The 23,014-nt window shown below is 34.5% G+C and overlaps 1 protein-coding gene across 5 annotated transcripts in view; it reads right to left on the reverse strand.

Annotated features, from left to right (window-relative positions):
• The window catches only part of TUSC3 (tumor suppressor candidate 3), a 150,971-nt gene that overhangs the window by 81,937 nt on the left and 46,020 nt on the right, over window positions 1-23,014 (reverse strand). For all 5 annotated transcript variants that reach the window (XM_074329722.2, XM_019738006.3, XM_019738007.3 and 2 more), the window contains exon 3: window positions 3,029-3,146. In XM_074329722.2, the coding sequence (XP_074185823.1) occupies window positions 3,029-3,146 (118 nt within the window). The remainder of the gene's footprint in view (window positions 1-3,028; window positions 3,147-23,014) is intronic.

Raw genomic sequence — 23,014 nt, forward strand, 5'->3', positions numbered from 1 at the left:
CAGAACTCATTCTAACACACCATATTCATGAACTCCTCGGCCTGCTGGCAGACACTTAGCCTCAGCCATCACACAATGTCACATATAACGGAAGTCATTTTCCCAGTAAGTTCCCAACGACCCAGGAATTGCCCAATTTCTGCACTTGTTATTATTATATTCAGACACCACACTACTGCCGATGGTGCTTTAAAACATCAGTTTAAAAGTGTACTTCAACAAAATGTGATTCAATGGTGAATGAGAAAGAAAACATAGCATTAAGAATCTTTCAGTGGTTTTCAAGTAAAACAAAATATATTCTCTTCCATTTTTGTAGATTGCAATTCCCCATAAAAATCCTTAACTGTTATAACTTACACATATTTCTGCACTTAAAAATGAAAACTCTTATTGCTAAGCCAGGGGCTAGGTTTTAGATAAGACAAAGCAGTTCTATATTCGTAACTCTGCTGAATCAAAATTAGCCTGAGGAAATTTTTCAATTAAAAACAATCTTGACTTCAACTCTCAAACTTAAGAATGTTTAAAGCATATAAAAGATATATCAACTATTATAGCTAACACTATAGCTATACAGCTATACACTCTTAGCCTATAATCAGTACTCAGCACAAAGATAGTTACACTGTGCCTCACAGTTTTATTTAACCTGAATTACCTGCCAACATTTTAAGGAGAGATTTCATATAGAAATTTGTATTTGGATCTCTTCTTGTTGAAAAACAGAACTAGTTACACGTGGCCTGCGTTTCTTTAATGAAACTCGAGCAGAGCTGTATCGCTGTCACTGGGGTCAAGCTTGTCCTCTCTGCTTTGCTGCAGTTCCACCCACGCTATTCTTGTTCCTCAACAATCAGACCAAAGATCAGTTGCATGGTGTTTTGCTGATTTTCTTTCTCACAGTACTTAGGAGAAAAGTGAAATATGAGTGTTTCTATTAAAGATTTTTTTTAATAAAGACTAAGAAAGGCTTTGTTGTAATAAATATAGGAGAGAGCATATTCACTTGTACAAGTGAAGAACTAATGCGTTTAATATACAAAGATACAAAATTAATTCAACCTGCTTTCTTAGTTTAGTTTACAAGCCTGGTCAGGACAGACGTTAGTGCTTGAAGCCTCTGCTCTAGCGGTCAGATCGTGGACCTGGTGACTAGTTCCTAATGTGGCAGAGAGGACTCACTTCCATCTGCTGATCTTTGAGGCCAATTCTGAGACTCTACAGAGACCCGTAAATTACATGAAATAATATTTGGTTCTCACAGTACTGTAATTTTCTTTATAAAGGTATTTGAAATTACATATTTATGTATGAGTTTTTCTTTATTATATTAGCACTCAAGTCTGTAAGCTCCTCATCGGGAAAAACTATGTATGCCTTTTCTTGTCATCCATTGCTCCTACAAGAATAGGCACTCAATATTTGCTGTATAGATCAACAAAAAAAAACATCCCCAAAAGGCAAAAACAAACTTTATGGAGGAAGAAATACGTGAATAGTAATAGGAAAGACCAAGGGTAAAGGCTACTGAAGGCAAAAAAGAATTTATCTCATTCAACCAGAACTGGCAAAGATGAATAAATAATCAATCTGTAAGTAAATAAGCAAAAGATACTCACTAATGGCTCATTTACATTTAGTGAGCTAGATTTTTCACGGAACTAAATGCTTTTCCTTGACATGTGAAAGCATTATGCTAAAGGCTGTCACATGTGAGACAAGTAAAACAGACCAAGACACCCAAACTAATCAATGCCTGGTACTACAATAAGTTTCACATTTGAAAGGCAGTGATCAAGTATTGGTAAATATAAAAAATTAGTAACTACACAGTAACAGCATAAGAGCTAGATCTCTGGAAGCCAGACTACTGAGTTCAAATTTTAGCTCCATATTACACTAACTTGATAACTTTGAACAAGTGACTTAACCTTGTCATACCTTAGTTTCCTGATGTGTGAAATAGAGATAACAACAGTATCTTTCTCACTGGATGGCTGTGAAGCTAAATGAAGGAATACACATGAAGCACTTGAGAAAAAGTCCTTGGAACATAAGCCCTCGATGTTGGCAGTGATGATGACACAACCACGACAAAATTGATAAGCATTCTGACACTGCAATTCAATACCTTGCTCTATAGAAAAGACTGTGTAAATGACAATGTATTAATCTGCTACAGTTGCTGTAAGAGAATACCACAGACTGAGTGGCTTAAACAACAGAAACTTATTTTCTCAGTTCTGGAGGCTAAAAGTATAAGATCAAGGTTCCAGTAGGGTTTGTTTCTGATGAGACATCTCTTCCTGGTTTGAAGACGGTCACCTTCTCACTGTGTCTTCACTTGGCCTTTTCTCTGTGCACATATAGTCCTGCTGTCTCTTCCTAGACACCAGATCGAGGAAGTGGTGTCCTCCTTAGACACCAGTTTAAGGAGGTAATTAGGGTTCAGTGAGATCCTAGTGGATTAGGGCCCCATCCTTATAAGCTCATTTAACCTTAATTATCACCTTAAGGTGATATCTCCAAAAACAGTCACACTGGGATTTAGGGTTTCCACACATGAATTTTGGAGGGACACAATTCAGCCCACAACAGAGAACAAAGACTTTTAAATATTTAACACTTTTTATCTGTGTATATCATACAATTCTCTATATCTGCCACATTGGAAAAAAACGTTAAATAAAACTTACATTGAATTTTATGTAAAATTTCATAAATCTATGGATATACCATCTTAAATCACAATTAAGTATCAAAATGCATGTAAACTGCCACTGTATCCTGAAAAACCACACTTCCTCCACAAAAGTTAAAATGTGTTTTTGGTACTCACACACTAATGACCAACACTATTCAATGATAAAAATAACATCAGCCATAATTATTTTAATTATGTCACAGAATTTATTATAAGGACTATTGTATTTATCAACTTATGTATTTTTATCTGGCAAACAAGAATGTATCAACCAGAACCAACTCTATTAAATATATTAGCAAAATAAAATATAACTTTTACCTGTTGAAAAACATCTGTCCCCTCATCATAGTCCACCATACTGAAGAAGAGTTTGTTACAAAAAGCAGAAGAATAGCGCCAGGAGTTAGCCAGTATTTGATATTCTTCATTGGCTTGCCTGATAAGAATAATGGAGTACAGTAGACACATATCAGTATCCAAGCATTAACAAAGCTGTTAATAAAACAAGTAATTCTAGGGCAAAGATTGGCCACTTTTTGTATGGGATTCAAGCTAAGAATTGATCTTATATTTTGAAATGGTTGTAGAAAATAAAATAACTATTCCATGACATGAAAATTATATAAAATTCAAATTTTATTGTTCATATATAAAGGTTTACAGAGCCACACTGATTCATTTATATATTGTTTATGGTTGCTATTGCTCTATGTAAGGGCAGTTTTAATAATTGTGACTGAAATTGTATGGGCCAAAAGCCCACCCTGGCCCTTGAAATAAAAAGTTTGATCACTCTTATTCTAGAGGATAAAATCATTTTGTGCTCTTTCTCTCTCTATACACACACACACACACACACACACACATGCTGAAATCTTCCGATAGTTTTTAGTAAAAGACGTAGAGCAATTTTTAGTAAAAGACATAGAGCAATTTTTAAGAATATTTGCAATTCAATTTAATAATCATGAGGATGTTTAAAATTGTAAATACAGTTATACTGCACCTTTATATATTCCACTTATCTGTAAATTCATTTACAATCAAACCTAAAAGTAAGCAACATTTTCTGAGTAGCTAAGAGCATAGTTACTCCTATTTTGAATTTATTTCTATTGGATATTTTGTTGATTTCCCAGATGATAAAGCTCTATATTTAGGTGTAGGGATGGACTAGAAACAGAGAAATGATGTTGCTAGAAGGATACAGACATAGTAATGAAAACAAAAAAAAATAAGTGATTGCAAAACATTAACAAAAAAAAGAGAACGCTATACAGTAGTTGATTACTCGCAGGAGTTTTGGGGAGTCCCTCTACCAAAACTGGAAGTAAAAAAAATAAAACGCTATAATCCCACAATAACAATAGGACTTAAAGTGGAGTCAGCATCAGATAAGAGATTTTAACAATATCTGGAAAACATAAAGCTAGTGGAAAAGTTCTGATGGAGGACAGTACAATATCAAAGGAGACTTCAGCCACCTCAAAAAGCTAGGAAAAATACTGGGTTAGAAGCCACAGACATGCTAAGTCTGAGATTTTATCTTGCTAACAAACTAGCCTGTTATTGTTTCATGGATGCTGGCAGAAGACATGAGATGGCTGAGTCAGAGACAAAGGATTGTATTACTTCATGTTTCTGCATCAATTCCCCGAGACCTCAGGTCTCACAGGATGACATAAAAGGTCCTCTGGGATGCCTGCACACACAACTGACTGTGTTACCAGAGAGGAATACTGAGTTTGAGGGACTTACTGTTTTTATAGTAAATGATAACAAGTTTGTGCTGTTTGGTGGGAGACATCTTTTTCCTTAAGTCTTGTCCCTGGACATACAACCCTTTGTATTCTTGGCAAACCCAGCAAGAAAAATGCAGGGATGCTCAGGGCCCATGGCAAACTGTGACTCCCAAAAGTATTCACACACACACACACACACACACACAAAATGTCATGTAAAAAGGAACACAGAAAATAAAAGACGGCACTTATAAATTTTAAATATGACTGTTTAAATTAAATACTGATTATTACAAAATAGAGTTAAATAAAATTCACAGACTAAAAAAAGACACAGATAGACTACATTGTGGGTAGGAGGGAGTAAAGGTCCTAGAAATATAATCCAATAAATCCAACTTTCAAACAAGAGTCCCAGATAGAGAAGAGAGACAAAATGGAGGAAATATTTCTAGAGTCATAACACAATTCAAGATTAAATCTTCAAATTAAAATAATTTCCTAGGTTCTGAATAAGAGGAATAAGAAAAGTCCAATACCTAGACATATTGTGATATGTCAGAACATTATGGATAAAAGAAAGATACCAAAAGTTTTCAGAGGAAAAAAAAAAACATAATAAGAGCAAACAATGAGAATGGGATTGGACTGGTTATTTCCAACACTAGATACTGGCAGATAATAAAACAATCCCTTCAGAGTTTTGAGGGCATGTTATTTTCAATCTAGAATTCTATATCAAGCCAAACAACTAAGTTTGAAATAAATATGGCTTCAGAAAAGAAACGTGAAATTACTTTAGTATATAATTGATAGAAAGGAAATATGTATAATAAAAAAAAGAAAGAGAAAACTTGAGACTACTACAGAAGCTCTATAAGAAAGGCAAAAGGGCAACTAGAAAAATGGTAAGGTAGGAAGGGTAGGAGGTGTATAAGAAAGCTATGATCCAGCTATGAATTACAAAATAGAGCAGGCATTTAATTGGACTTCAAGGTGAACAGAATAGATTCTAATCACTCATTGGAAAGAGTTGGAAGATAGCAAGACTAGTAAGGCATATCTGGTCCCATAACAAGAAAAACAACAACAAAATCAACATAAATGGCAAGGTATAAATAAGAAGCAAATTAAAATATATCATTATTTTGATTAATTGGTGATGAGAAAGATGATTTTGAACATTCTGAGTAGGACAGAGGTCATAAACAACAGCAATGTAGAAAAGGAACCATAATCGTAACATTCTACTTTTCCGTCGGTGCTATTTATGTAAAACTAATAATGTAAATGCTGTTTTTCATCTTTCAACTTTCTAAATCAAACTATAGACAGAGCACAGATGTAATTATGGTTACAGTATAGAATGCAAATGGTATCAACTATGACAATACAGAAGTACTGTGAAAGGATTTGGTGGGTAAAGGGAAGGGGAAGAGGTGATGGGGAAGTACTTGTTAATCTTTATGTTATAAATCAGGGGATCAAGAGATATCACCTACCTTTAATGGACAAGAAATAGAAGGATGCTATTAACTGTTAGAATAATAAAAGAAAAACGATAAGGGGTGAGTGAGATGAGTTAAATCCTCATTTATCATAGCAAGAAATGTAAAGATTGAGTCTTTGTATGAAATGAATAACATTTGGAGATATGAAAAAAAAAAAAAAAATCACCAGAAGAAAACACAATGGAATAACCGTGAATACCTGTGGCCAAGTTTGCAAACAGGTGAGTCCAAGGGCTAAGGATGGTAGTTGTTCATTTTAGCTACCCCCCTCCCTTTTTATTAACAACAAGCACATAATATTGCTGTGATTAAAATATATATCTAAGAGAGCTAAATATGAACGGAGCTATAATCTGAGGTTATTTAACATAAAGACCATAAGAGCATCATTTGATCAGAGCATAGTACAAAAACTGATCATTGTTAACAATCAGCCTAAAACTGTATTGTGCTCAGTAGGCAGAAAACTATATGTGTTATATATTTAGAATATATTAAATGAAAAACCATTACAAATTTTTAAAGCTTTGGTGGTTAAATAAGATTAAATTCACTATAATTCACTGAAAAAGTATTTACTGAGCACCAAATAGCAAGAAGTGAGTTAATCTCCAGGGTCTCTCTGCTCTTGAGGAGTTGGTGTTTTAGTTGGAAGACACATAATAACCAAATAAATACATAAAAATAACCTAAAGCTAAAATATACGCTGAAGAAAAAAATAAATGGAATAATATTACAGAAAATCAGAAGGATCTACTCAAATGGTATGGTCATAAAAGGTTTCTCGGATGACGTGATACTAAAGCTCAAATCCCACAGATGAGAAAAGCCATTAATGAAACAGCTAGAACATTTCAGGTAGCAGAAACAGCAAGCACAGAGGCCTGAAGAAGGAAGAACTTAAGATGCTGCCAAACTGAAACTGTGGTATAAGTGAGAACACACTGTCTGTTTACTAGAGGAGCACAAAGAATACCCAGCTTGCACCCTCCCTCAATCTATGGAAAACAGTGCCTCATTGCTCCTCTTCCAATCCTAACATAAAAACACAGCTAAAAGCAACAGGAGCCCTACAATCTGATTTGATTTTTGCCACATGGACTATAATATTATTGGTAAGTATTGATCACTGATTTTTCAAAGAAAAGATGTATAATAACTTCCCACAGTGAGTTGGCACTGACGATGAAGTAGGTCGGAATACCTTTGTAAACTAACAAACCTTACGAGACCAATGTTACCTTAAAAAGAATGGCATTACAATTAAGAAAACAGTGTATTTTTACATAGAAGAATATTTTACACACAAAAATAGTTTCACTTTTAAAATAAAACTTAGGGAAATAGCAAATCAGCAAAAACTGGCATTTCGGTGATGATGATATTCTGAGAAATGAAAATGCTTCATTCTGAAAAATACACAAGAATCAATTTTTAGTATTTAACATCTGTGTATATATGGAATCTCATGGAATAACATTAAACAAGGATAATGTTGAATTTCTTTCACTCATGATGTTATAACCTAGCACAGACCTACTAGACTCTCTAAGTATACATTCATGCACTCATTAATTCACACCACAAATATACAGAGGATGTCAAAAAATCTATACACATTTTAAGAAAGGAAAACTGTATTAAAATTGTAATAATATATACCAATAACAAAAGATGATACAAGTCACGTTTGACTTCTGCAATCACAAGAGGTGCTCAAAGTGGTTACCATCAGCGTCCAGACACTTCTGATTACGGCAAACTACTGCTTGAGCAACCTTGACCAAAGTGTCTACTTGTATACATTTAATTTTTTTGTCACCCCCAGTATATTAGTGCCAAGAATGTTTCAGGTAACGCAGGCATGAATAGTAAGTACAAGGTCCTTAACCTCAAGAGTACATTTCAGTGAGCAAGAGAATAAACATGAAACTTCAGATAATCCTAAGTACTCTGAAGGAAAGAAGAAAATGTGATAGAGTATTGAGGAATCAAAGAGGATGAATTCATTTTGCCTTCAAACTCTCTATTCCTTATCATCCAATTGTTCAGTTTAACTTCCTAATAATCAAAGATAGATTCTAGCTTCCTTTAGTGAGAAGCCCTAAAGTTTCCCATTGCCTGTATCATAAAGACAATGGGCAGAACAGAAGACGAGATCCTCCATACGCTGCCCACAACTTACATCCACAATCTGTCTCTATCAACGTATTAAAGGGGCCTCTGTTTTGTGACATCCCATGTTCATTCTGGAAGCATTAAAACATCAAATCCTTTGCTTACAAAGTCCTCCATTCTTTAAAAAGCTTGCTCAAAAACTGCCTCTCCTCCAGAAGTCATTTAAAATCTCTGCAATACTTGTTGAGGCAGCTGTTTGAAATGAAAATTCTTAGCTACTGTGCAGCTACTTATTTTATGCATGTAGCAGTACTGTTTGTGCATGTTTTCCTTATGCATTGATTGTCCATGGCTAGGACCCGGTACAGAATAAGCATTTAATAAAGGTTTGATGATGGTGGTGATGAATAATACACTTTCCTAAATAGTAAATATATTATATATACCGTAAAACTAAATATCACTAAATTAGAGATTCTGAACTTTGGAAACTATGGTTAAAACCCACTTAGAATTATGTCACAGGATAGTATCTTTTGTAAGGCCAACTTGCTTTTTACTCTGTTGGTAGTCTTAGAAAGAAAAAATGAACACTTTATGTACCATCACAAATAAATGCTATTTATCAAAGGAATAGTGGCCATTACTTGAAATGTTGTAATGACTAAATCAGCATCTAACATAATGTTCTTAATGTCAATTTCATATGCCAATCTATCTTAATCAATATTTATTCAGTATTTTAATATGTGCTGCAATAATAAAGAAGTATATGTCACATCTCCACCTTTAAGAAGCTTGTTAGAGAAAGGAAGAGACACACACTGATATATAAATAAGATATATATTTAACAAGAATTTAGATTATAGGTGCTATATGGCATATAGAGAAGGGTGAGATCACAATGGAATGGCACAACTGGACAAAATATGAATGTGAAAACATTCACAAAAGAACAGAAGGCCTAAAATTACAATAAGCAAGAAAGGACAGGAAGAAAATATTAAGGTAACAGAAGCAGGATAAACAAAGACTACCAACTCTAAAATATGTTGTTATGTGTTCAAATAATAGAATATACATTTCATGTTAGAAAATAAAGAAAAGAGAGACTGGAAGCTTTCTTCTGGTAGAAAGATAAATAGGACCTGGACGTTATTCTGTAAACAGTGAACAATTACGAGTGTTTTGAAAGAAGTGGATTATGAAAATACTAATTAAGAAAGCTGTATCTGGCAACAGTGTGTATAATATATTGGAGAAGCAGAAAATGTTTGGAAGCCACTCAGAATGTTACTATAATGGTCTACTTGGGAAAACAGGGGACTATTTAAATAGACTATAAATGAAGATTGACCTATTTCTTACATATTCTCCTTTAGAATCTAGAACACCAAAGCATCCAGCAATTTTTTTTACACAAGCTGCTTCAACTTAGGAATATATCAGCTGAAATAGAGAATTCCAGGGGAGCTAAGCAAACTATATTTTTTCAACACAAGTACGATACTTGAGAAAATTTAATATTGACAACGTAAATGGGGGCTTTTTTCTGTTGGACATAATTCACTAGCCGTAAAATCAATGAATAGAACTGTCATTAAAAATAATTCAGCGAGCCTGAGAAATATGAATTTCAATGTTGTCATCTATTCAGACGACTCATTAGAAGGAATGTGTCCCAATAACAAACCGTTTTCTAAACTTAACTCCATTTTCCCATATACCCCTTCAGTCCAACTTCTTAACGATTAATAGGGAATAGAAGAATCCTAATGACAAATAAGAAATTCACTGGATTTCTGTATATGTTTATGTCAGCTTGGACTAAGGAGCGAAGTGAGGCATCACTAGTGCTTATTGCCACACTTCAGAATTCACTGCTATCTGAAAGTGAAAACTGAAAAACCACTAAAACGTTCCAAACATTTAACTCAAATGAGTATATTTCCAACACTGTTAACTGAAAAAAAACCTACATTCTGTTCAGGTAGCTCAGGAATATTAGAGGCTTAACTATGAATTTAGGAGACATTGTCAATTATTCTAACAGATGCACACACAGCCTGAAGAGGGCAGTCAAGTTGTACCAAAGCATCCAGCAAGGCTGCTGGGCACAGTTCTGCTAAATGTATTGTTAAATCTTCTCAATTTTTTTATTATGGAGACAAGAAAAAAATGACTTAATCCAAATGCTATAACTTTTTATATTATAATCATTTTTACAGGTTATATAAAACTAAAAAGGATTATTAATTCATCTGCAGTTGTATATATTTAATATATTTGCCATGATGAATGTAATTTTTATCTGTAATGCCCTTGAAGGGATTTTTTTAAAGAAATGTGATTTCTCTTTTCAGTGTTATTCAAACTTCCTAAAAGTAACAGGTTCATATCAAAATCCCATGTATCTCTTTTATAGCCATATGTTTATGACTTACAAATGTAATAAATATATATTACAGTTATTCCAAAGTATGTCTTCATAAAAACCCCAAAATTAATCCATTTCGATAGATATTGATATACAAAGATCTGGTGTGAGCAGAACCACCTATTATTTATGGTTTTGAAAAGAGAAAAAAACTGGTAAACAGCATCCTAAACAAAGATTTTAACAGAATGATTTCTCTCCAGTTGTGCTACACATACCTAGGATCCTACTGAACACACTGAAATACACTAAATAGATCCAATGCTCTGAAGAGCTGAGAAATCAACAGTTCACTACCATGCTGTAATTGACTCTGCAAAATTCACTTGGTAAGATAAATTGAAGAGGTTGTGCCCATTATGCTCTGTTTCCTATGCATCTGTTTTCTCCTTTATCACACCTAGTAACTAGATGCCTTTCCTTGGAAAACAACTCTAACATAAAACATGTGATTCCAACATAAATCTTAAAATAAAAATGTGTAGTAATATAAGGTATTAAATTGTACGTACCATGCATCGTTACAACTTGGTTCGAGTCAATAAATTTTTTGTTCTCTTAAAAAAATGGTAACACCAACATATAAATGCTTAAAGGCTGTATGCTAAGAAGACTGGCACACAGTGCAGTATAAAAACAGATTCATTCATTGTTCATTTGACAAATTTTTATCTATATGTATACTATAAATATGAGGACTATAGTATATATTTGATAAATATTCGTGGAATTAACAAAAATAATTGATAGATGAATGAATAAATGGATAAATCAATACAGCATTTAGTAGGGGTACACGGAAACAGAAAGAAATAGCCCCTTGCCTCAAGATATGTCATTTCATTAGGGAAACATTTATAATATTAAATAGTGAAAACAAAACAAATGATGAAGTTCAAAACAATGTAAATCTTGTTTATCATAACATGCCCAGAAATTATCATTATATTAAAAAATATATTTGTTGAATAAATGAATTAATGCATTCATCACAAAGCCTGACAAGCTGAAATTAGGAAAGCATTAACTCATACCTTAAATCCTGCAGGACTACTCAACAACAATTGTACGCTTTAGCTTCACATGGTAGAGAGACTAAAATATGCAGCTTTTAGAGAACTTTGTTGTAATGAAACAAAAAGGCAGATACAAGATTATACAAGATTATAGAAACTATGTTCCAGGAGATGGAGATCAGGTGTCTGCTACTTAACTGAAAGCAACACTATCGTAACATTTATTTTGTACGAAGAACCCTTTTATGTATTTACACCTATCTTACTTAATCTTCACAAAGTCTTGTAATACAGATACTATGTAGTTCTATCCCCATAGTTGTAACTATGCGTGTTATATACAATTTAGTATCTTATAATCATATATTTTTCCAAGAGTCTGAAGGACAAAGTTAGTAACTTGTCTCTGTTCGATAGCCAGTAATTACCAGAGATAGCAGAATTCAAACTCAGGCAGTAAGAGATAGGTTATAACTACACCTATAGCTATACATAAAGATATAAATACAAACTCAATTCTCAAAGCATTTTCCCTAGACCAGATGACCAAAAATCATCTGGCATATTTTTTTAAGACTTCATGTTTTAAGAGCAGTTTTAAGTTTACAAGAAAATTGAGAGGAAGAAACAGAGATTTCCTGTATATTCCCAGTCCCCCATAGTCTCCCCATTATCAACATCACTCACCAGAAGGCACTTTTTTCTTTTTTTTTTTTTTTTTTTTTTACCAAGGATGAACCTATATTGACACATCATATCACCTAAAGTCCATAATTTACCTTAGGGTTCACTCTTGGTATTTTCACATTCCACTGGTTTGGACAAAAGTATAATGACGTATTATCTACCATTATAATGTCTACAGAGTAATTGCACTGCCATAAGAAGTCATCTGTATTCTGCCTATTAATTTCTCACCACCACTTCCTGGTAACTACTGATCTTTATTGTCTCCATAGTTCTGCCTTTTCTAGAATATCATATGTAGCCTTCTCAAATTTGCTTCTTTCACTTAGTAGTATGCATTTAAGGTTCTTCCATGTCTTTCATGGCTTGATAGTTCATTTATTTTTAGTACTACATAACATTCCATTGCTTGGACGTACCACATTTATTAATCCGATCACCTACTGAAGGACATCTTCGTTGCTTCCAAGTTTTTGGCAATTCGTAAAGCAGCTATAAACATCTCTGCAGGTTTTTGTGTGGACGTAAGATTTAAACTTCTCTGTATAAACACCAAGGTGAGTGATTGCTAGATAATATGGCAAGAATATGTGTAGTTTTTTTTTAAGCAACTGTTTCCCAAAGAGGCTGTACCATTCTGCATTCCCACCAACAATGTGTGAGAGTTCCTGTTGCTTCACGTCCTTGTCAGCATTTGTGTTTTGGATTTGGTCTACTAATAAGTGGGTAGTGACATCTCATTGTTATTTTAATTTACATTTCCCTGATGATTTAAGATGTGAAGCATCTTTTATATGCTGATTTGCCATCTGTTTATCTTCTTAGGTGAGGTGTCTGTTAAGGTCTCTAGCCTATTTTTTTTTCAATTGGGTTATTTGTGTTATTGTTGAGTTTAAACAGTTCTTTGTAAATTTTGGATAATAGTTCTTTATCAAATGTGCCTTTTGCAAATATTTTCTCCCAGTCTATGGCTTGTTTTCTAATTCTCTTGATATTGTCTTATGCAGAGCATACATTTTTTTCATTTCCATGAAGTCCAGCTTATCAATTATTTCTTTCATAGATTCTTTGGTGTTTTTTTCTAAAAAGACATCATCATGCCCAAGGTCATTTAGGTTTTCTTCTATCTTCTAGGAGTTTTATAGTTTTGCATTTTACATTTATGTTTATGATCCATTTTAATTTTTATGAAGGATGTAAGGTCTGTGTCTAGATTCCTTTTTTTCTGCATGTGGATGTCTAGTTGTTCCAGCATCATTTGTTGAAGACACTACCTTTGCTCCATTGTGTTGCCTTTGCTCCTTTGTCAAATATATGGCGGTCTACTTCTGGGCTCTCTATTCTGTTCTATTGATCTAGTCATCTGTTCTTTCACCAATACCACACTGTTTTGATTACCATAGCTTTATAGTAAGTCATGAAGTTAAGAAGGGCCAGTTCCCCAACTTTGTTCTTCTTCAATATTGTGTTCGCTATTCTGGATTTTTTGTCTCTCTGTATCAACTTCAGAATCAGTTTGTCAATATTCACAAAAATGACTTGCTGGAATTTTGATTGGGAGTACACTGAATCTAGTGATCAAGGAGATCAAGTTGGGAAGAACTGACATCTTGACAATACTGAGTCTTCCTATCTATGAGCATGGAATATCATATCTCTCCATTTTAGTTCTTTAATTTCATTCATCAGTTCTGTAATTTTTTTTCTCATATAGATTTTTCATATAATTTGCTACTTATACTTCAATATTTCATTCTTGGAAGTGACGATGTAAATGGTATTGTGATTTTACATTCGATTTCATGTGTTTGTTGTTATATAGAAAAGCAACTGACTTGTATACTAACCTTGTATAATGTAACCTTGCTATAATTGCTCATTAGTGCACGGAGATTTGTTGTTTTCGGATTTTCAAATAGATGATCATGCAATCTGCAAAGAGTTTCATGTCTTTCTTCTCAATTTGTATATATTTTATTTCCTTTGTAAAAGGTTTTTATTTGATTTTCACTTATTCCTTCTTTGGTGCTCTTCCTTTCTATATGTAGATCCAAATTTCTGACCTACATATTTTCCTTCTCTGTAAAGAACTTTTTTTTAACATTTCTTGCAAGGCAGGTGTGTTGACAAATGTCCTCAATTTTTGTTTGTCTGAGAAAGTCTATTTCTCCTTTACTTGTGAAGGAAAACTTTACAAGGTGCAGAATTTCTTTTTCTCTCAACACTTTAAATATATCACTCTACTCTCTTCTTGCTTGCATGATTTTTGAGAACTCAGATTTCATTCTTATCTTGTTCCTCTACATGTGGTGTATTTTTCTTCTTTTTCTTTTTCCTCTGCTTCTTTTTGATTTTCAGTTTCTGTAGTTAAGGTATAGTGTTTTGTTTTGTTTATTTGTTTGGTGATTTATTCTTCTTGGTGTCTTCTGAGATTTCTCAATCTGTGGTTTGGTGCCTGACATTAGTTTGGGGAAATCGCAGTCATTATTGTTTCAAATATTTATTCTGTTCCTTTCTTCCGCTGCTGCTATTCTCATCACACATGCATTAAGCCTGTTGTAGTTGTCCCACAACCCTTGGATATTTTTGTTTTCAGTCTTTGTTCTCTTTGCTTTTTAATTTTCAAGAAGTCTATTGATATATCCTCTAGTTCAGAGATTATTTCCTCAGCCATGTCCAGTCTACTGATAAGTTCATCAAAGACATTCTTCATTTATGTTAGTGTTTTTTCACTCTAGCATTTCATTTTGGCTCTTAGAATTTCCATCACTCTGCTTACATTGCCCATCTGTTCTTGACTGCTGTCTACCTTATCCATTAGAGCCCTTAGCATGTTAATCACAGTTATTTGAAATTCCTGTTCTGATAATTCCAACATCCCTGAAATATGATTCTAATGCTTGCTTTGTCTCTTCAAACTGAGTTTTTTGCCTTTTGATATGTCTTGTAATTTTTTTCTTGATAACCAGACATAATATACAGGGGAAAAGGAACTGCCATAAATAGGCCTTTAGTAATGCAGTGGTGAGATGTCGGCAAAGGAGAAATGGTCTACAGTCCTGTGATTAGGTCTCGTTTTCTGGAGAGCCTGTGCTGCTGGACTGTGAATTTCACAATTGTTTCTTAGTTTTGTTTTGTTTGTTTGTTTCCTCCTCCTTCGGGTGGGGCAAGATGGCTGGAGTGTGCTGGAGTTGGGTATTTCCTTTCTGCCACATGGAACACTCGAGGCGGGTGGAGCTGGATATTTTCCTTTGCCAGTCAGTTAGGCCTTGATAATAATACCCCAGCCTGTTAGGGATCGGTTAACTAGTTTCCCCTGAGGGTAAGCCTTATCAAAAACGGTGCTCTTGTGTATTTCAAAATGGTTCCTTTCCCCTCCGTGTGCTGGAAGCCCAAGGGATTTTTATCTGATATTTACTATGGGAATCTGGTCAAGCTCCTGGAGGTGAATCTTACAATATTGTAGGAGCTCTTCATGACTGGGTCCCCTTAAGTTTTTAACTCTAAGAATTGTCTACACTGAGCTTCCAGCAATCTATCAATTACAGTTCAGGTTTTCCTACCCCAGCACTGGTTCCCACACTGGTTTCTGCTCATGTGTCTTCTCCTTTGGTAAATTGTGACTCCCTGTATTCACCTTCTTCTCCAAATTGGACCTCTTATAACTCTAGGGAGAGTTGATTTTTCAGCCTGTTTAACATTTTACTTGTTGCAAGGATGGAGTGGTAACTTCTACACAAGTTCATTACACACAGGATTGGAAACTGAAAGTGGATTACTTTTTAAATACAAATCGCTGAACACATATCATATTAAATTAGTCAGTCCCTTCTAAGGATTGGTTCTGGGAATATATATTATAACCAACTTCCCAAGTATATTTTACACATGCAGAAGTATGAAAATAGCTGAAATAGATGAATACTGGGGGAAAAAAATGGAAAGGCTTCTCAGATTAAGTAATTTCATCTAATTCTGTAGTACTCCCTGCCCCGAAGTTAAACATATTAGTCTAAGTTCAGAAAGGGGAAAAACAAAAACAAAAAACACTGTACACATTTACAATAATTTGTGTAAAATACAACAAATGTAAAAATAATCAGACTTCCAAATAATGCAATACCGCTGTTATTATTACATTTTGGCTAGGTAGAAAGTATTTATACAGCATTTGAAATCTGAAAATCTGGACTTGTATACTGGCAGTGAACTTCATATTGTATAAAATTGGGAAAGTCACATATACTTTGTTTATCTTTCCCTTTGTTGCATGACAATACTAGTAATTCCTCTCTCACTGAGGTTAAAATCCTGAGGTATATATCAAAGTATTTAATAAATGGAAAGGGTTACGCAAATATCAATGTGTTTAGCATCTAGCATAAAATCCATTGACTGTTTGCATTTTCAAATCTCATTTCTAGCTATTTCCCCTCTTACTCTGTAACAGGCCCCAAATCATTTTCACTTCCCTCGATAAACTAGGCTTACTCTTGAAATTTGATTTATGTGCTCTTTCTTCCTCCTCTTCAACACTACTTTCTATAGACACAGAGCACACATACCACACAACACATATGACACACTTGGCTCACACACATCACAGAGACATGTCCAGGGTATTGAAGCAGATACAAATGCCTCATGAATTCCTAATCGTCCTACAGATTTTATTACCTCACTTATCACTTTCCCAAATAAGCCTTTCTTTGGACATCCAGGGTCCTCTCATAGATCTCTGCTTTTCTTTCATGGTGTGTATGAGTTCAGTAATTATAAGTTAACTGAGTAATGTAACTACTGTCCAGACTTCAACTAGACTCGGAAATCAATTCGAGTTGCCACCCCGTCAGTTTATTCTCATTATCTCCCTAGTATCCAGCACGATATCGATACATAGTGACTGTTCAATAAATAGTGGTTCAAAAAATAAATGTCAGGATCAAAATAATATTGTATCATCACAGTAGTACCCAATTCCATGGCAAAAGGCCACAGAATTATAAAATAAAGATTTTGTTTGCCACTAGTTCTAGCTAAGATTTTTAAGGGAAAAACAAAACAATAAATCCTATTCTACAGACCTGGGAAAAAAGAGAATTTAAATAAAAAACTGAAATGAATGATAAGTATATAACTTATTGCCAAGAATATTAAGAAACACTTCAGAATTATTAATAGGTTCTATGTTGGGGGTCTCCAGTACCAACCCTAAGTTCGGTGATTCATTGAAAGGACTCACAGGAATTAGCATACAGTCATACTCGTATTCATTACAGTGAAAGGTTAAGATTTATTATAGTGAAAGGACACACAGCAAAATCAGCACAGGGAAAAGGTACCTGGAAAAGTCTGAAGGAACTAGATGCAAGCTTCCACCAGTGATTCCCAGTGGAGTCACACAAGACTCACTTAATTCCTTCAGCAATGAGTTGTGACAACACTTGTAGAGTAACATCTACCACCAAAAATCAAAGATTCGGTGTCCAAGATTTGTCCCGGGGGCTGGTCACGTTGACACCCTCTGTCTAGCACATGCCAAAATTCCAGATTCTCAGAAGAAAAGTAAGTGTTCAGCATAAACCGCACTGCTTAGAGTTTAAGAACAGTAAACCACTCTTAGGAGTTACACAATCGTGAGAACATTCCTAAAATCCAAGTTCCCACATACCAATGAGGTCCCAACCGGAGAACAGGCCTTTCTGAGGGCAGCAGTCTCGGGTCGGCCATGTTAACTAGCTTCATTACGGCCACCATCATCTGATAAATAAAATAAGCAATTCATGTTCTTTACTGGTGTTCTTTACTGACAAAGACAATGATCTACCACAAAGAAGGAATACACCTGAACCTCTTTACTTGACAAAGTATTTAATTGTTTGAATTCATTCCTATGAACCCAAGCCTCCTTCCTATTCATGTGAAATTATTTAGGAACTAGAGTCTGGAACTATGATAAACACTACAACTTAATATGTTAAATGACTAACATATTATAAAATCATGAAAGTCAAGGACAAATGCTTAAAAATAACATGAATGTTATAATTTATGACGTATTTTATGTATATGAGTAATACTTCTCGCTTTCAAGATAAAATGTAGAAACTTTCATCTTTAGTTTGAATGCTTGATAGTAGTTATCAAGACTATACATTTAAAAGCAATTATGCTTCAGTTGTAATCGTTATAAAGCAGTTTTAGAGAAATAAAATGCTCCTTTATAGCCTATTTACTTCTGAACTGTGTAATAAGAAATCTTTCAATGTATTTTTCTTCCATGTGTAGTATTAGTATTCTCATTCATTTCAGTCAATAAAATCCTAGTAACTCAGAGACTGCAAAGCGCTGGACTGCATGTGATCTAGCATAGACTCATCATCATCATTATATTAGCATAATAGTTTTCTTTCAAAGAACTTTCTACCTTATGGTCAAACTCCAAATTTCTTCTGTAAGATTAAAACTCTACCTAAAAAATAGGGTGGTGAACACACAATGGGATTTATAGATGATGCAATACAGAATTGTACACCTGAAATCTATGTAAATTTACTAACAATTGTCACATAAACAAAACAAAAAAAAACACACACACACAAAAAAAAACACTCTACCTGAAAAATTACTGGATTCCTATAAGATAAGGACAACCAACTAAAAGTTTCTAAAAACTATGCAGATCTACCCAAAGAACAAACAGAATTATTCATGGATATAGCATAACTAGGATAAAAAGAATACTATAGAAGGTAAAGGTATATAAAAGTAGAATAATTAACATCTGAAATCTCAGAAACCTATGCAAGAACAAGAAGTGAGGTGAAAACTGCAAAAGAAAAGAGAAGAGAAATCCTGGCAGAGGTAGAACACAAGGGGGGGAAAATCACTCCTAGAAAAAAAAAAAGATCTCAGCTGAACTGGAAAATATTGAGAATAACAGTAGATAAGAACAGTGGCTGCTAGCCGGTATATATAAATGAAGGGGCTTGGAAGTACACGGGAACAAACATGGCAGTCTTAAGAATGCATCACTTTGTGGAGCGTGGGAGAGAACTTAAGAAGAGACAGACAGGCAGGCCTTGGAGGCATGGTGGTTCAGTGGAAGGGGAGAAGGTCATCATGGAAAGTGCAGGACCTATGGGAACATAAAATTGTCTCTGACTCAAAAGACCCTACAGGAAGGGAGGGAGAAAGTCTTTGTGTTCAACCTATTCCACTTTATAAACAGAAAAGGGTACTTAAAAACCTACTAGGCTACTTAAAAGTCTAACCATCACCTCCACATATAAACTACTGTTTCTGGTCTAGTAACAAAAAAAGAAATTTAAAGAAGACCAAATAACCAGCAGTATTCATTACAAAGAAGAAGATCAAAAGTAAGACTCAAAATTCTCCAACTGATAAAAAATTCCTAAAAAGCAACCATGAAGAAAAACAACAACAAAACACACAATAGTCCAACTTGAATTAAGTATCATTAAACAAGCATATGAAGACAAAAAATAAAAATAATATATCAAGTAGGAAATTAAAACAAAACAAAACAAAAAACACAAAAAAAACCAAAAAAAAAACAAACCTCAAAATAGAAGTGAATGAAAAACAGGAAGATATATGTGAGTTGACCACACTCGGGAAACCAATAAAAAGGAAAAAAAGCAAACAAGCGAAACACAGAATCCCTGCAGAGATGTACACTGTACTACAAAGTGCTCAAAAAACAGAGCTGCCTGAAAAATGTAATAAAGGACAGTGAAAAAAGGAATGTAAACAAGAGAATAAAAACAAAATAAAGGTTAAAAAGGAAAAAGGCATGATCGATATAAAAGATGGACAGGAAAGATTAAACGCATTGAGAACTGGAGTTCCTGAAATAGAAAAATAAAACAATGAAACAGAACTGATGTTTTAAATTATATACCAATAAAACTTTCTGGAAATAAAAGAAGACCTATATCTATATATCAAAAGGGCTCACTATGTACCTGGCGATGGTGACCCCACATAGTCAACTCTGAGACACAGTGTAGTAGTACTAGACTTCAATTAAAATAAAAAATAAAATTAAAATATACACTGGGTCTCTAGGTAAAAAGACAAATCACATGCAAAATAAGAAAACGAAGTTAGCATCAATTTCTCAACAGCACCAAATAAAATCTGTTGGAACTACGTGAGCCTACACAAACCGCTTAATGTCTCCAGCAGTGGAAGACTGCTATCTCTTCAGCCTCCATCACCAAAATGGAGGCCCAATACCTTATTGGGCTCTTGATATACTGAAGTAAGTGCATCCCCTACAGTAACATTCTTAGTCATTTATACAGATTAACTCACAAATCAAAGTCCTCTGAATAGGGACCAATCCAACATGTTGCACCGGATATGTCCAGGAATCCGTGCCATATTATCTACCTTTGGGGACACACAAACCTAATGAACCCTTCAAATTATTTGTGACTGATAATATTGCTGATTGGAAGCTATGGGAGGGGAATATGAATTGTCCTCCATTTATCAGTACTCACTTGATTTTTGGACACGCTACCTGCCTGACATGGCTGCCAAGTATAAATAAATGCCTATATCCCTATTTTGGAGTTGGTCAATTTGGACCCAATGACTAATAAGATGAGAAGGACCTAACAGGCCTTGCTTGTTAAATGGAAATGATATATTCAGGAGTGCAGTTGACCTGGCCAGGCTATCAGTCTTACATCATAAAAGAGGCAGTACCATTTTGTTTTGTTTTTTTTTTGGTGGGGGGAGAGGAGAGAACCTTATCCCTTATCAGTACCCAAAGCAAAGCCAACACCTCAATGTAGTCCTTAAGTCATAGAGATTACCCTAAATATATACTCATAGGCCCCTGATGGTGTCTGATGGGCTGCTGTGGCTGTTCAGCCTCAGAGACAGCTGTCATATCAAAGCAGATGTAATGTTCTGCTCAGTGGGCAGAGCTCAAGGCAGTCCTCAGAGTCCTGAACAAGATTCTGCCTGATAAACATTCTACTACAGTTTTACTGACTTTTGTCAATGGCCTAATCATAGTCTGCCACATGGCAGACTATAGACTGGCAGGTTAAAGACATACCTCTTTGAGGACGCTGCTCTTTTGTGAAACAAATTATGCCTGCCAAATGGTCATTAATAGGTCACTAATGTGGATGTCAATAGTGAAGATCCAACATCTGATGAGATCGACTGGATTCAAGTTGCTGATGGAGCCTGCACTACTCAGACTCCACCACTGCTACCTGACTTCATTATTGGACCAGACATGGCAAGTGATCCACTGTCATGAACTGAGTACAATTTCACGCAGAAGCTACAAAGCGTACAGGACTTGGGACTCTTACTAAAGTTGGCCTGTTTACTTTGTAGAGCAAGAGGCCACATTGGTCAGGGGATTGTCCCCATTCATTTTTAGCAAACTGACTATACTGTGCCTATGCCTCTTCTCAGGACTACTATTGGCACCTTACCACTGTCAACACCTTTTTAGATTATGAAGTCACTGTTATGGGTAAAGTATAAAGTAGGCTTAGAATATCTTATTGAGCCAGAAAGCAAAGACTAATGGAGGCATGTCATGACAGAGGAGTTGGTTTCCACTGGTCAAGTTTAGGACAACTTGAAAAATGAAGAAGAATAATCATAGTAATGGATTAGTGAATAAAACAAGAATCTTTAAGTTGAGATACTATATCTGTAAAGGAGAGCTTTCTCTACCTCATTTTTACCTTCTGAGTATCTCAACTAATTAATGTAAAAGGAATGATAGAATTTTTAAAAATCGTCACTTTACAATCACCAATGCAAAATCAAATTCAGGTAAATATCAATGGATGCTCTAATCACTGGGTAAAAAGGTACTGAGGAACAGGATAGTCATATAATCTCAAAATATCCCCCTCCTGAACCATTCACCTCCCCCAATTATTTAACATAAGGGGAAAAAGACATGCTTAAACATAGAAAATGTGATGAGCATCACACTAATCAGGTGTTTGATTTCATCATTTATAATCAAACAACCTAACATATGTGCTTCCTGAGATGATGCAATAACACAAATAATTGCCATAGTACTCCTGCAATAAATAATGTAATTAATTAATTAATCAATCATGAGGAAACAATCAGACATTCAGATCATGGGACATCAAGGCAATTGGACTAGATTCTTTTTTTAAAAAGGAAGCCACCATTAAAAGTGCGGTGATTACAAGAAATGCAAGAGGCATAATAATCAAATATAATATATGACCTTTAACAAGATCCCAAGTAGGGTGGAAAGGCTATAAAAGACATTTTGGAGAAAAATGTAAAATTTAAATATGCACAGTACAATAAGATTATATCACTGAATTAATGTCAATACACTTAAAAGTGATAATGGTATTTTGACTGCGTAAGAATTTCCCTTTCTTAAAAGATGCATACTGAAGTATTTAGTAGTGATATTTTATGATGTTTATGTACATTTGCTTATATATAACTCATTTTTGACATGTACTTAAAAGAGCAAAATCAACTGTAGCAAAAATGTTAATAAATAGTGAAACTTGGTAAAGGGTAGACTGTATCCTTGTACTACTGTTTCAGTTGTTCATAGTTGGAAATTAAAAAGATGGAGGACTAAAGCTGGACTTTACATATAAATAATATAGAAAATAAAAAGAGCTCAGAGACTGCTACAATGTAACACAGATAATGAAAAGTCATTGAAAACAATAAAAGAGTTGGGGTTATCCAATCTGAGGAAGACACTTAGGAAGAAATTTA

This window comes from Rhinolophus sinicus, chromosome 16 (assembly GCF_057876585.1).
Source record: "Rhinolophus sinicus isolate RSI-liver-muscle chromosome 16, RSI-T2T, whole genome shotgun sequence".
NCBI classification, from domain to species: domain Eukaryota; kingdom Metazoa; phylum Chordata; class Mammalia; order Chiroptera; family Rhinolophidae; genus Rhinolophus; species Rhinolophus sinicus.